A 16,414-nucleotide genomic window follows, 5' to 3' on the forward strand; every position below is an offset into this window, starting at 1 on the left:
GGACTATAAGAATGGCAATTTGCTCTGAATTCATTGATTGCAAACAATTAGGCCTACACTATGACACGGGTGTCTTGTTTCAGGAAAAGACTTTTGTCTTTGTTCTCAGTGAGTCTAAAACACACCCATTTGTTTCCCGCATGGTTGTGCTGCTTTCTGACCAGACGATTGTAACAACATTTGTATACTTCAATGTATAGGATTGCCACCTTTTATAGAAACGGTTAACGTCCACCAAAGATAATGACTCTTTCCATTTCTGATGAACAGAAGAAAAACATCAGTAAGATGTTGTTAAATCTAAACGAATGCTAATATACTTGTGCGTGGATTCATATAGGCCTGCCTGACATCTTCTATAACACATCATTTCCCTATATCAGCTGTATATGCAAAAGTATTTCGGTTCAGGGTTATGCTATTCGTTATAGGACGATAAGTAAACCATTTTGGGGAAATTATTGCAAGTACTTATCAATGATGCGAATGAATACGAATATGTGTTGAGACGTACTGGCTCCACGAAGAAATGAAGACACAAACTGGTAATGCATTTTTAACTGATAAAGCATACGTTTATACGGCTCAAATTTTAATCTTCTTACGCTTTCTTCAGGACTCCCGAAGAAGGCGAATAATTAAATGCATTATCATGTTTCTTTAAATACAATCTATGTTTACTGTATATATATAATAGATATACATTTATATCAGGAGAATTTTGAAGATGGTTATTCTTTATTGCTAAAACCATTAAATAAGGGCCTACTTTTAAAATCAATATTTAGTTCTTGGTATTCGAAAAGCTGCTATATGTAACCGTAGAGTGAGTATAAACTTACAAAGTACATGAATGGCAGTCGATAATTTCTCTGATACTCCTTCATTTCGAATCGGAAAAATCGACACGAAAACCAAATATTAGACTGCACTTATCATTTCAAATGCAGGCCCCACCATTCAAGGATCATGTTCGATCAAAGAAATATGACCAATCGACCTGGTCGACCTTCCTTCGTGTCCTTTGTGTTCAGGTAATGAAACAGACACGTCTCTCAAGTTGGTCTTTTGTCACATGTCGAAAGATATTTTGCTCGTGGATGTAAGCCTACAAATCTAGACTTGAGTCGTTATTAGAACATTAAAGACAAATTTGATGGTAGAAAGAATCAAGGTGAACATGCTACTTACGACAAACGGCATAGTTTGGCATCAAAGCTGTGACAATAAGTAACAGCGCCACATTAGAAGTTGAGTGCAGAGGCGCCATGCCAATTTTCATGGCTACTTGCTAAACCCAGCGTGTACTTTGGAAGCGCGTTGTGCCTTTTAATGGTATGAGATATCCATAGCCGATAGTGTGCGTAGTTATGGTATATGGCTCTCCGACCGATGTCGTGCAAGAATGTAATTCAGTGTGGGCTTGTCACCACGTAAAACAGTGTACTTATACCTCTCGTGTAGAAGTATTTTTATGACGTAGCATAAATAATGTGTGATAAAACCCAACGTTATTTTTTCCATGGAAGATAACACAGGACGGATCCTTTGGGTTCAGAGGGGAGGGCAGGAACGGATGAGAGGGGTAAGGTCATCATATTATTTCGAAGGTATTTGTGACAGGAATGAGAAAGAATGGAATAAGTAAGTGTGCATTTTTGTGTGTTTTATGTAGGAAAGTAAAAGAATTTTTCTTTTCAGGAGTCTTGTGTTCCTCATCTATCTTCGACATTAATTCCATCGTAAGAAATATGTAGCATTTCCCCAGTTAAAACGTGCGAGCAAGAGTGGTTGATTATTTCCAATAGTTAATCAGTTATTCATCAATGTCACCAGCTTTATTATCAGTATAAGAAGTAATGTTAAGTCGAAATTTAGCTTTCCATTTTCAATTGGTCACGATTTGAACTTTGATTTGATATTTCATCTTCTTTTTTTTTCTGTTTACATCTTTGGAAAAGGAATACATAAAAGAAAGTTGACTTAAATAATATAGATGATGCTCCGGACCGACATCAAGAGCAGTTTTACCGAAGTCAACTCAAGTAACGTTCTTCTATTCTTTTTTTTTTGTTTGTCCTTTCTCGTCAAAGAAAAAAAATATATGTATATATGTATATATATATACTCTCTAAAAAAATCGAGTGAAAATTTTCACTCTAAAAAGAGTGAATACAAAAAAGAGTGAATTTCGAGTGAAATTGGAGTGAATTTTGAGTGAAAATGCTCATTTTCACTCATTTTGGAGTGACGTCAGGGATCACTCGAAGATTTTGGAGTGATCCCTGACGTCACTCCAAAATGAGTGAAAATGAGCATTTTCACTCAAAATTCACTCCAATTTCACTCGATATTCACTCTTTTTTGTATTCACTCTTTTTAGAGTGAAAATTTTCACTCGATTTTTTTTAGAGAGTATATATATATATATATGTATATATGAACATAATACAATAATATAATATAATATAATATAATATAGTATAATATAATATAATATAATATAATATAGGTTTTCCCGGCCAATTTCGCACTTTTGTCAGTCCATTTGATAAAAGGTTCATTCAATTTAGCGAAAATCCTCGTCACTGCACATTCTGTCATTCAAAATTGCAAGTTGGTCGTTCAATTTAGCATTTCGATCAATGAAATTTGCACATGTGCCATTCGAATTCGTAAAACGAGCATTCAAATTGGCACGTGCTCTTCAGTCATTCAAATTCGCCAACACTGGCCGGAAGGGGTATTTCAGTTATTCAATTTCGCGTATGGGCAGTCAAATTCCTAACATGTTCATTCAAATTAACGTCATGTTATTTCTCTTTTGAAAAGGTGATAACATTTAAACGCGTATTTCTATGTGACTTTTTGTTTCATCCACGCACTGTTAAGCAGTAAAAGTATCATATTTTTTACCATACATAACTCGGGTTTGTTGTTCTGTAACGCCCCTTTTCTTTCATACATGTCATTTTAGGCCTACATGTACCAATACTAACTTCATCTTCTTACAGTCATGACAGCACAAATTAGATACAGACGTATTTCTCAAGAAGACAGAAAAAGAATTATAGAAACATTTAATGATCATAACCTTGACTTCCTAGAACTGGCCGACACACTCGGAATAAAGCACTCAACGGCCAGATAAGTTGTGGCCACATGATGCACTAAATCTTCGGACTGGAAGAATCACTAAGCACATTGAAGAAAAAAAAAACCTGTTGCCAAAATCTTTCAAATAAGTACGAAAATATGAAATGTAATGACGCTTGCAAAACAGTAACTGTGTTGACAAAAAAAAAATCAAAGAAAGAACCAAAGCATAAACATGCGTGCTAAATTGACTGCAAAAGATGTTAAATTGGATGCCCAAAAATGAATTTGAATGAACGAGTGCGGCATGTCCGTGATCACGTGACTATATCATTCTAAATTGAATGAACGAATAACGAAATGGTGCTAGTTTTACGAATTTCAATTGAAAAGGTGTTAATTAGAATGACGCTAAAGGTAATTTGAATGCTCCAAAATGAATTTGAATGAAGAGATCATAAAATTGAACTACCGAACATGTCATCTACGCTAAATTTTGCTAAATTGAATGCAGCAATTAGGAATTGGACTGACACAAGTGCGAAATTGGCCGGGAAAACCTATATAATATAACCGTTAGGTCATTTCTCATCTACAATAGAAGTGAGATTTAGATTTCGTGCACGTACGTCCTTCTTCAAAAGGCAGATATCATAATATCGTGCACTACACTGGTGCAGACTATTCATCCAAGTCCTACACAGGTAGAATTCAAATGATACTGTTAAGTTTCAAACAAGAGTCAATGAATCAATCACACCAACATAAAATCCTTTCATTTACGGGGAGAACATTTATTGGCGTCTTGACTTCAGGAGGACCAAATCCAGACTCACTCCCAAACAGGAGTTTTAGCTTGGCATCATTCCCAGCCAAGTACTGTATACAAACAATTAACCAGTTGGCTCGTTCCATAGTCATAGAAGAGATTAGATGAGAAACTAATACAGGTACAATTGGGCAAGTAGGGTGGTAATTGGAGGGAGGCATGGCTACAACATAGGACAAAGAGACATAAAGTTGAGACTATTACAAAGGGGTGACATCAAACGTCTAGCTATTAGGGGAGGACAAAGGATAGGTTCTTGCATGGTCAATATAGTAGATGAGAAAAGGGCTACAATAACTGCTTTATTCTAGGCACCAACACTAAGCTTATACGTGTGTGTCTTGGTTCAATTAACACATAGGGGCTAACTAAGCCCTCCAGTTTATGACTTTAGGACAAAGGATATTCAATCTGTACTAGATATATGTGTGGGAGAATACTGATAAGAATTAGGACATTATGACCTTGACTATGACGTATAACCAGTATGCAGGACAAGTTACTGACCTTAACAATACTATCAGACATGCACTTTACAGTCTCATACGAATCTGAAGCATTTGGAAGGGATTTTACATCCTCCCCCACTCACTGAAAACGTCACACCTCCTCCCCTTATTTCATATCTTTAGTGAGATGTGATGATATATGAGGAGTCATAAATATAGTTGTAAAATGAGTTCATACACTTGTCATTAACTTCCTCCACAAAGATGTAAAACATTGCGGTACAGGGTCAAACAGTGTAGCATCATATTTATCATGTTTATGTCTAGGTAAAGATTAAAACACCCTCGTAAATGAAGACAATGTTATTCAGGCCTGATTCTTGTGCACAGGCTTGAGTGCGGATGGTAACCTCTTTAGGGGTGCTGTTCGTTATTCCGAAGGTTCGCTATTCCGAAGGTTCGTTATTCCGAAGGAAGGTTGTTAAGGAAGGTTGTTAATCCGAAACACGCAAATTCCCTATACCTAGAGGTTCGCTAATCCGAAAATTAAAAAAAGGTTCGTTAATCCGAAAATTTGTGGCGTTATTCCGAAGGCTCGTTATTCCGAAGATTGGTCAATCCGATAATGAAATTCGGAACAATGAACCTTCGGAATAGCGAATCTTAGGAATATAGAGCATTCGGAATAACGAACCTTCGGAATAACGAGCTGTTAACCGTATTTTAAAACTTGCCTAATCACGAAATCTTTAGGAGGGGAACCAGGATTGATGTCACATAAAGCTTATCATTATTATTATTTTTTACTTAAAAACAAAGACCCGATCTTGTATCGTGCATGGATATACCTGGATCAGATAGTAAATAATATTTGTCTGTATCAAACTGATTGTGCAATCTTCTTTTTCTTTAATGTTTGCATGTTGATATACACACACATTAGCGGATTTATGTGTCTGTGCAAATTAATGTGTGTTACAGAAAGGGGGGGGGATGAGGTAGGGATGGAGGAAAGGAGGGAGGGGAGAAGGAGGAGGAGGAGAGAGGTATACTTAATAATTATGCCAGCAACAATCTATATTATCGTACAGTGATGATATTTGCACCCTATAATGCAAAGTTTGTTAAACACAGCTTCATAATTATCATCCTCCATGTCTACGTAGGCGATAAATGCGCTGTGTTACCACGTTGTGACTGTACGCCAATACCTTATTTTCTAAATGGACTGTTCGATACTAATGACGCACGTTTATATCGAGAGCTGCGAACGCCATTTCATTTAGTAAATTAGCGCGTCGCCATTGGAGACGTTTCCATGGCCATGGAAACCCATCAGCAACAGAGAGCTCGCGTTATGTCATGCAGGACCAGGTTGCGAACACGCCTTTTCTAATTTCACAATGGCGGTCGTAGAGCTACAACATGTAAGCATCTGCGTGTTCCTGCTATTGACGTACCTTGATCTATCCAAATGTCGTAAGTACCACTGAGTGTTTGCAGTGAATATAATTATTAATGATTTAAGTTATTACATATGACTTATTTAGCAACCTATGTTATTTATTCGGAAACGAGATAAAGTCGATAACCCCTCTCTTCATGATGTGTAGTGGTCATGACATCTGATAGAACGATCAAAGTACGACAACGAATGATTGAACTTTGAATCTCTTGTTAATGATGAACACTTATTGAGAACATAAACGGTGAATACAATGGGACTGAAGCCATGATTGTATATTATGATTATGGTTTCATGTTTCACAATAAACCCGAAACAAAACCCAGTTTTTCGTTTTCACATGAAGCATTTGAATAATCTAAAATTTCCAAGTTCAGCTGTAGTCATTTCATGGTTCGATACAACTCAAAGACGATCAATATTTGTATAAATCTTCGAATGGAAAAATGGAGGGTCATTCCATATTACTGACAACAAAAAAGGAGACATTGCTGCCCTTTATCAATGTATCGAATCTTCGACATTAACTTATCAATTAGAACCAATTCTAGATTCTACATTTAAGATTTTTCCCCAACATATGTATGTCAGAATACCTCTGCATATCATGGGACACGCTAAGAGATTATGCCGTTCATAAAGAGAGTATAAAAAAAAGAAGTTAATGGAAAACTGCCAGATGCAGGCATAATGTGCATTCAGTATAAAAATTAGGAAGTATTTATTCAACATAAGAGTTCAAACATACTATTTTGACATTTTAGAGGAACTATGGGCATACATAATTATGGAATGAGAGTAATTAATATATATGGCGAGTCAGAGGTCTCCAACACGTTTGCATTCCACACCCCAAGAATAGACGAAATTTGTCACGAACGACTTTCACATAAGAAATGACACAGGCATGACATTTGCTCTTGCGTCAGTTGTTCCTAAGAAATATCTGCACGCTAAGCCAAACATAAAGCCAACTCACAGACATAGCCCTAACACTAATCTTAATTCTCACATCAAACTAAACCTAAAATCCTGTCATAACCCTAACCCTGGACCTAAATCCTTTGAGAAAATAAGACCGGACCGGAGCAAATGTCATGGCAGCAGGATAGAGACTCTGTATCAACTTCATGTTCTATCAGACACCATACTGACGTGCATCCATTTTCCCATAGCCCCATAAAGCTTTGCACTTTGGTTGGTGTCCAAAAAGTCATAACAGTTGGTGATCTTGGAAAAAGAAACATCTATATTTCATTAACTATAAATATAAACATATATATTTATTCCGTTCTTCTCCTCACTTTATTTTTATTTTTACTAGTCAGAGTACATGTAAATTTTGTTCTTTTTGTGTTCTTGTCGTAGATATGAAATATCAATATTTAACAAATTTCTGGGTCATACATGGAGGTAGGTTAGACCATAGGAGGTATCAAATAATACTTCATAATAATATGATATCTGTTTCTTTCTATTAGTACATGAGTCCATGCTTCGAGATACAACATAATGTCTTTTAGTGAATTGAATACAACTCTCAACAATCTAATCTCAATTGATTGCAAGTCTGCCAAAATTGGTGACTTCGTATTGTGATGAATGCAAAGTACAAGTTTAAAACGAATTGTCGTATCGCACTTTCGTTCGACAAACTTTAAGTCTAAACCTGTCGCACTTACCATGTACCGGTCGATTGATAATCTTTGCCCTTCTTATCTGAGTAATAAACTTTTTTTTCAGAGAAACTGTATGTTGTACACGATCTGACCTAAGGTGTATCTTATGTCACGACCAGAGACGAAATATGGCAAAAGAGCCTTCACGTATCCAGGAGCTAAACTTCGAATGAACTTGATTACCCAGAGTCCATACATGTACCAATAATTAAGAAATTGATGATCATTAAGTAAAAGTTATTCTTATTGAACATTGATTGTTATAACTTTTCACAGTTTCAGCATGCAATCATGTATATAAATAAATATATAAACATCGCTGTATATGTTGCTGTTCGATGTTATATGAACATTTCAGATTTTACAGCAGAATATTTAGCCTTTTTCCTGCCATGACAGTTTTGTGCATGAATAAACCCTAATGAATTGAAATCGCATTATTTCATAGCGATTCTTATCGCATGAATGAACTAGCGTATGATTCATAATCCCATAGTTCTGCACAATGCATGCATCAAATGGAATCTTCTATCGGTTATGATTCACCTCTTAACACCATACGTTTCTTTTGTTGCCCTTTTTAATCGTGATTGTTTGTTATTGTTTATTTTTTTAAAGTACAATATGATTCAGTTTTGTAGTAGTACGTGTATTTGAATGGTACTTGTATGCTTTCTCTCTATGATAACGTTATTGAAATGATATTCTTGATCCCGGCGCGAGAAGAGAAAATAATATTGTTTAATTCAAATAGTTATTATTGTATTAGAGTATTATTGATGACACTCTTTTTTTAACAACGTGTAGATATACAAATAAAATTCAAATAAAAAATATACGATAGGCCTAATATAAAAAAATAGTGTGGCATTTCAAGCAAACACCATACAACCCCCACATATCAGCTTTCGGGAAAGACTAGGCAATGGTTCCGAATTTGAACATTAAAGACTTGGCTCCCTTTAGGGTTCGGATTTGCACCCCTACATCCACCCCGAACCCTATAAGGTGCCAGCCACTTGATGTTCATATAAACTGTAAATCATTCTGTTTTTACTGAAATGGTATTGGATGTATACGCTTTTTGGTGCTTTTTATGTGGGGCAAGGACCATCCTGTCAATCAGCCCTAACTATGGCTGAAAAAGCAATCCTTCCCCTGATTGGAGAATGAATAAATAAATGAAGAGAAAATTACACTTGGATGTTTTTTGGTCTTGTACATTTACCTTGAAACAGGAATGTTGTTATGTATTGATACTTTTATACATTTCCACACTGCCAGAAAGCTGGGGTGATATACGACTATCTGGAGGAGCAACCAATTGGAACGGACGAGTTGAGATCTATGACGGATATCAGTGGGGAACGGTCTGTGACGATTTCTGGGATGATGACGATGCCCAGGTCGTGTGTCGACAGCTCGGTTACAGTATCACCGGTGCCAGGGCTTTGACCTCAGCGTACTATGGCCAGGGCAGCGGGTCGATTTTCCTGGATAATGTGAATTGTTACGGCTCAGAGTCTCGGCTCACAAGTTGTTCACATAATGGCTGGGGATCTAATAACTGTGGACACTCTGAAGATGCAGCTGTTGACTGCGGTAAGCAGAATGTGGATTCTTTGTCACAATATATGTAGTTAAACGAGAACAAATACTACGGTCAAAACTACTACTTCCACTATAATGGTGATGAAGCTATTGCATTCTTTGTTTTAAAATTTGATATCATGGGGCTTAAGTATGAGCGTTTATTCTTCATTGTTTTTCTTTGTTTTGGCGTTTGTGTTGTGTGTTTTTTTTTACCTTCAATACGATCTTATCAAAGTTCTTTCCCCATATCGACAAAAACAGTAATGGTCAAACTGCAGATTGTACTTGCCACGTTTTTTTTAAACCCATTTTGTAACCTGATGGACATGCTTTCACCCCCTCCCCGCCCAACATCCGACTTGTCGGAGGGAGCTCGTACTATGAGGGTCGTGTTGAGATCTAAATTCGGAAATAGGGCTTCATGGTGTTTCGAGTTAACAATCCACAGCCATTTCCATCCTTAAAGGGGAACCTGTAAGAATCTGGAAAACCATAATTTATGTATATGAAGGTTTTCCTAAATTTCGATATCGTGGATCCAAAACTGTTGAAGATTTCTTGATTGTATTTTACCTTTGCTTTTCAATACTATCGCCAGTTATTTTCTTGTCCCACCAATGGTAGTAAAACTCAGATTTCATGGACCATTCACACTGTATTGAATAGTCTGAACAAGGCAAAATGGAGTGTTGATGAACTCTAATTGTCAGCAATCATGTTATATCATCTTACACTTTGGAGACATAAGGACCTACCTTGTTCTCCAGTTAAGACGAAAATCGAATGAGCTAGTCAAAGGGTCCTTTAGTCAGTGTTAGTAGTACACCATTTCGATTTTTTTTTTTAATGTAACAAGAAGTGTCGCATCGACGCATGGTATTCTCGGGTTGTCTGTCTGTCCGTCCGTGTGTCCGTTCTTCCTTCCGTCCGTCTGTCCATAATCAATTTTGCGGACAGCCTAAATACAAAACCATATGAAGTATCGGCATAATTTATGTACAGCGTATGTATGAGAGGACGAAGTTGTGCCTATAACTTTTGGGTGCACATGCTCATTCACTTCACATGTCAAAGGTCAAGGTCAAGTTCTTCATAATATAGGCAATGCCGGGAAGTATTTTCTTCAAATTTAGTTTATCATAATCTTGTATTACCAAATCAAGATTCTGTAAGAAAAGCTTTGGGCCATGGGGTCAACGGTCAAGTAAAAAGTGCTACAATTCCTAAGAAATGGCACAAGGTATCGTTACGAAACGTAGTACATTATGCAAGTACTGCCTGACAGTGATTCTCTTGGGAATTTAAGGGTCATGGGTAAAAGGTCAGGAGTTAAAGATCAGATTCAAACGCTGAAATTTTGGTGTTCAATGATGAAACTACACATCTTGCATGCTCTCTCAAATTCCTTCCCATCGGTGTTTTTCCTTCCACTTCTAGTAAGACCTTGGTCGTGTCGCATAGTTTCCCTTTCCTTTCTTTTATGCATCATTGCAGCTGGCTGGTATATCACATATAGGAATTGCAATTGATTCATGTTCTCCATTTTTTTAATCTTTCCCCGTGTCTATGGAAGCCGGAATGTTTAAACCCTAATAGTACTTAAGTATTCACGTCATTGTCACTCCCATGTCTAAATTGCTATGAGAGCAACTGCTATAGTGTGCAGCATGTGGTTACTTGTTCTCATTTTATCACACACATAAATGCATGTGAGAAGAATCTTCTGAGCCCCGAGTAATAGTCATTCTCTTTTGTTTATCATTACTTTTGGTCTTAATTGTACCCGTGCTCCTCATCCTGTTCCCCTTACTAGGCTTTTGTTGGGACCTACACTCAACAAGCTTTGCTTTTTAGTAGGTTCCATCGTATTTCTCTTCGCATCCTTTACTTTGATTGAAAATGACACATCGACCGTTATGTATTACTTTTGTATTCCTATTTCTTCATGTATATATCCAAGCTGGACATTCTGTATTTTATTTTGTTATATACCATGTATTTTCCATCGAGAAATACGAAAATAAATTGAAATTGAAATTGAAAAAATCTTCTCGATACCTCGGAGATTTCTCGATGCATCATATAAACCTTAAACTTAAAGCAGAGTATAGGTATTACGCACACATTACTGCACAATAATTCTGGAAGGAAAGATTTGGGTAATTGGTCACAGGTCAAATGAAAATGTTCAAGTTTCACATATTTTGAAAATAGTTCAAAGTCTTGTCATGAAAATGGATGCTATCAGTAACCGGTATACTGATTATTTGAAGACTTGTGGGCCATGATGAGTAAAAAGGGTAAGGGTCACAGTCAAGTGATTATGCTCAGATTCCTGAATACTTGCTCTCTAGCATGTCTAGTAAACAATTTAGCCGTCATTCGAAATGAAACTTAGTTCAAGAAAAGTGGACATCCACCACATTGTCAAATTTGTGACAAACAAATATTTTTTTCTCTCTCTCTCTTGTCAAAACGTGCAGTGGACCTATGGGAGAACCATACAAAGGAGGCATACCAGTCGCCATAGCGACATTTCCCAAGTTTATTTTTTCTGCGCTGCCGTCGTTGTAAATTCTTTATATTATCTTACTCGTAATCAAAAGACGAAAATAAATATTGATATAATTTACTTGTTTTTAACTCGTTTTATGATCAGAATGGTATGACGTCACCACACCACCCTTGAATTACAATGTCCGCCTTGTCGGAGGGAGCTCGTACTACGAAGGTCGTGTTGAGATCAATTACTTTGGAGCTTGGGGCACAGTGTGTGATGACGAATGGGATGACGATGATGCCCGGGTCGTCTGCAGACAACTCGGATATCCCACAACCTACGCACAGGCTGTGAGTGGAGGGACTTATGGACAAGGAACGGGATCCATTCTACTCGACAACGTTGGATGTAACGGCTGGGAGTCGAGTCTAGCTAGCTGCTCCTCGAATGGATGGTACAGCAATAACTGTGGCCACCACGAGGATGCAGGTGTAAGATGTGGTAAGGGACTACAAATTTTTCGTGCCGGGGAAAGAGCTCAATAAGTTAATTTATATCAACCAATCCTTTCTTGCAGTTATATCACTGTGGTATATGAGTGCATGTACATACCTTCTCAATATCTCTTGCTTGATTCATTTTGTCATTATCTTATCATCCTTACTGTACTTTATGTCTATTTCTCACCTTCTCTGACCTTCCACCTATCAGCCTTTTCTCTCTCTTTTTGGCTCTCTTTTGTGACAAGCATATTTTTTTTTCTGTCTCTCTTGCCAAAACGTACTGTAAGACCTCTGGGAGAACCACGTCACCACTGTCGCCTGTCATACGGAGGAGGTATGCCAGTCGCCATAGCGCCATTTCCAGATTCTTCCACATTTCCATTTCTTTATGTTATGTTATTCGTAATTGATTGTGGTTGAAGAAAAAATATTATTGTAATTTACTTGTTTTTAACTCGTTTTATGATCAGAATGGTATGACGTCACCACACCCCCTTGGAATTACAATGTCCGCCTGGTCGGAGGGAGCTCGTACTATGAGGGTCGTGTTGAGATCTATTACAATGGAGCCTGGGGCACGGTGTGCGATGATAACTGGGATGACGATGATGCTCGGGTCGTCTGCAGACAACTCGGATATTCCACAAGCCACGCACAGGCTGTGACTGGAGGGACGTACGGACAAGGATCGGGATCCATTCTACTTGACAATGTTGAATGTGACGGCTGGGAGTCGAGTCTAGCTAGCTGCTCTTCGAATGGCTGGTACAGCCATAATTGTGGCCACCACGAGGATGCGGGTGTAAGATGTGGTAAGGGACTACAGATTTTACGTGCTGGGGAAAGAGCTCAATTAGTTAATTAATAGTAACCAATCCTTTCTTCCAGTTATATCACTGTGGTATGAGTGCATGTAAATAACTTCTCAGTATCTCTTGTTTGATTCAGTATGTCATTATCTTGTACTTTATGTCTATTTCTCTCCTTCTCTGACCATCCACCTATCCGCCTTTCTCTCTCCGTTTGGCTGTACACCTCCATACCAGGAACATGTAAATAATCATCTGTAGTATTACCTCATATCAATGTCACTAAGGCCTACACAAAATATTTCCAAAGATGTAATACAAAATATATGTTAATTTGCACCTGGGTGAAAAACATTTTGGCATACCTTGCTGACCATTGATGCATCTGATACAATTTTGTGTAAACGTTGATGGAAGCAAATATACCTCTCATTTCTTTTGTCCTTTCTTCTATCTCAAAGCAACATATTGTTACACATTGTAAACCGAGTGGACACAAACTTTGTAAACATTTTATGTACATATTATGTAATATAGGACTTCCCATTCATTTTCAAACTGTTCTCATTCAGTTACATAGATTTGTAGTTCAGTTTCGTCCCGAGAAATCTGGAATATGCCAATGCTAGTTTCAAATTCGTCTTTTGTCGATCATTTCAAACAAAGTCTATTCAGTTTAGTCATTTTATCACACATTTACATTTCAAATTCGTCTATCACACTCGCAGCACAGATACTAAACAGCAAAGACAATTTCTTCTTTTAGCCGCCGATCATTATAGTCAAATTTTCATTCAAATTCATGTCATATCTTTTCTGTTGTGATTTCTTGGTTATTTCATTTTTCCTGCAACCGTTTTTTCCCCCACAATTGTGAGTAACATACACACACGTATACCAATCCCCCACCCACACACGCGCACGTAAAACACACCCTATTCAGATTACACACGGAGACAAACATAGACTGCCACACAAACGAAATCAGTGATCCACGATATCCAGGCACGTTATGGTAGGTCTCGTTTGTTTGTTTTTGTTTTTTGGCAAAAACATAATGCCTTCTTTTTTAAGGCTGAAACGGGCTTAAACTCTACACAATGTAATACTGTCTTTAATCATGGTTATGTGCCTGGAAATCGTGGATCATTGTTTCATTGTGTGGCAGAACATTGTGTCCATGTGTACTCTCATGAATGGGTGTGTGTATGTGTATAAGAGCTTTCAACCAAAAGGCGCTAAATCCATTGAAAAATGATGGATTTAGCGCCTTTATATACATACATAGGGTTATGTCTGTATTTTTATGTGTGTGTGTGTGTTGAAACGAAAATGTTGCAACAAAAATATGAAAAGAAATTGCTTTGGCTGTTATGTGTCCATCGAGTGTGACGGACGAATTTGAATTATATAAATGATTGTAAAATTTACATGATTTACTATTGTTTTGAACACCGTTTTTGTAACTGCCGTTTATCCTTCAATCTCCTGCCGTGCAAGGCATCGTGCCAAGTACGTCTTAGCAAGATTGTACCGCCAATACCGTCGAATTCGTTTGAAAAGTTCACGGAATTGATTTTCCAGTCGATTGGAGGCAGGGACGAATTTCAGTGACAATTGACGATTTTGAATGTGATGTCTTTGAAAAAAGGTTGACGCAAAATAAATTACAGTGTCAATTGACTAAATCGAAGTTAGGATTTGCATGTTGTGTGTTTCTCCCGACGAATTTGAAAAAGCAAAAAAAAAAAAAAAAATCCTCAAAGTTGATTTTTTAAAAGTGCTAAAATCTATGGGAAAACCTATGATAATGCCTGTGTGTACACATGTACAATAAATGTACGTGTATGTACAACGATAATGCAGGAAACAATAAATCAAATCAAGTTTATTTGGCCAGTGAATGGGCAGGAAAAAGTTAGGAACGTCCATTCAGATTTTAAGGAAAATACTGACTGCGTTAGCGATGTTAGCTATGCTGGCAATCAGAAAATTTCAAATGCATTTTCTTCGTTCTTGTTTGTTGTGAAACAGAAGGCTTATTCTTGATTCGTCAACCAGATTCCAGAAACGTCCTCACTCAATCACATAAACACAGAGATGTTGTAGGAGAGGTTCATTTTTTGAAACTGTTTTACCTATAAGTATCTTTATGCAATACGGTTGCTTTTATATTAAAAACATCGCTGCTGTCTCCCAAATCAAGATAATCCTTCGGGACCGTCTCCTCGGGATAAGGCACTCAAAGCTATTAAAGCATCAAACGAAACCGTTACCACACTACACGGCAGTGAGAAACTGTGCTTTTTTCCGGGCTTTATAGCATTGTGTTCTTACTGCAGCATAATGACTGTTATTGAATAGATTTAATCGTGTCCATGAGATATTACATCTGAGTCGATGTCAGTGTAATGAGTAAGAAATTCATAGAGTGGAATCCCTCTGTCTCTTAATATCAGAGTGGTATGATGTCACAACCTATTCTCCCCGGAACTATGTCCGTCTCGTTGGAGGGAGTTCGTACTACGAGGGTCGTATTGAGATCTATCACAATGGAGACTGGGGCACGGTGTGTGATGATGACTGGGATGACGATGATGCCCGGGTCGTCTGCAGACAACTCGGATATTCCACAAGCTACGCACAGGCTGTGAGTGGAGGGACATATGGACCTGGAACGGGATCCATTCTACTTGACAACGTTGAATGTGACGGCTGGGAGTCGAGTCTAGCTAGCTGCTCTTCGAATGGATGGTCCAGCCATAACTGTGGCCACAGCGAGGATGCTGGTGTAATATGTGGTAAGCATACTCACGTGTTTTACTGCAGGCCGAACTACGAAGTTTGTCATTAGACTGTAGCTTTTTCAAGAATTTTTTTAGTTAGCAATGAGTCATACCGTTATTGAGAAATGCAAGTTAACACTAGCTGTCAGTAAAAGAAAGGAACATGTCAAGCCAACAAAATCCAAAATAGGCAAGAACCATGACACTATAACCTCTTATTTTGCCTCACTCTCTATCATTGTTCGTAACAGATGGGGAGTCTCCAAGGCCCGTTACATCTCCTCGGGTGGTTGGATCTATGACTTTTATGGCAATCGCTCTCTTCATCGTCCTAGTCATCGCTATTACCGCTGTGTGTCGAGTGGGATGCCATAAGCAGCCTATTTCTCCCCAGATCACAGTGTCAGAGGGTGTTCCTCTAGCCACCATCAACTCTACAACCACTGCGATCAGTCAACCACCACCAACCGTACAATGTTAACCCATCTGACATCTCCCAAAGGGTTAGGCGTAAAGGCACACCTGCTACCGTCGTCCAATACCAATACCTTCAGGATTAGTTGATTTGATTGATTTTGATTTGATTTGATTGATTTCTGCATTTTTCACAAAGTATATACAACATAACAAACAATTTTCCAATACTATTCACATTATAGCCAACACAGAATGAATATAAATATAGTCATATAATTGGACCAATAA

The 16,414-nt window shown here is 37.8% G+C and overlaps 2 protein-coding genes across 2 annotated transcripts in view; one reads left to right on the top strand and one right to left on the bottom strand.

Annotated features, from left to right (window-relative positions):
* The window catches only part of LOC139707970 (scavenger receptor cysteine-rich domain-containing protein DMBT1-like), a 59,359-nt gene extending 55,348 nt beyond the window's left edge, over positions 1 to 4,011 (bottom strand). Inside the window, exon 1 of the mRNA XM_071619961.1 lies at positions 3,933 to 4,011. Coding sequence (XP_071476062.1) covers positions 3,933 to 4,011 — 79 coding nt within the window. The remainder of the gene's footprint in view (positions 1 to 3,932) is intronic.
* A 1,766-nt stretch (positions 4,012 to 5,777) lies between these two features.
* The window catches only part of LOC139707971 (scavenger receptor cysteine-rich domain-containing protein DMBT1-like), a 53,383-nt gene continuing 42,746 nt past the window's right edge, over positions 5,778 to 16,414 (top strand). The window contains exons 1-6 of the mRNA XM_071619962.1: positions 5,778 to 5,853; positions 8,803 to 9,128; positions 11,797 to 12,112; positions 12,585 to 12,956; positions 15,419 to 15,724; positions 15,961 to 16,178. Coding sequence (XP_071476063.1) covers positions 5,778 to 5,853; positions 8,803 to 9,128; positions 11,797 to 12,112; positions 12,585 to 12,956; positions 15,419 to 15,724; positions 15,961 to 16,178 — 1,614 coding nt within the window. The remainder of the gene's footprint in view (positions 5,854 to 8,802; positions 9,129 to 11,796; positions 12,113 to 12,584; positions 12,957 to 15,418; positions 15,725 to 15,960; positions 16,179 to 16,414) is intronic.

The sequence above is a fragment of the Diadema antillarum genome, unplaced genomic scaffold (genome assembly GCF_040938485.1).
Source record: "Diadema antillarum isolate AM-2024a unplaced genomic scaffold, OU_Dant_1.0 seq00001292_RagTag, whole genome shotgun sequence".
Classification (NCBI taxonomy): domain Eukaryota; kingdom Metazoa; phylum Echinodermata; class Echinoidea; order Diadematoida; family Diadematidae; genus Diadema; species Diadema antillarum.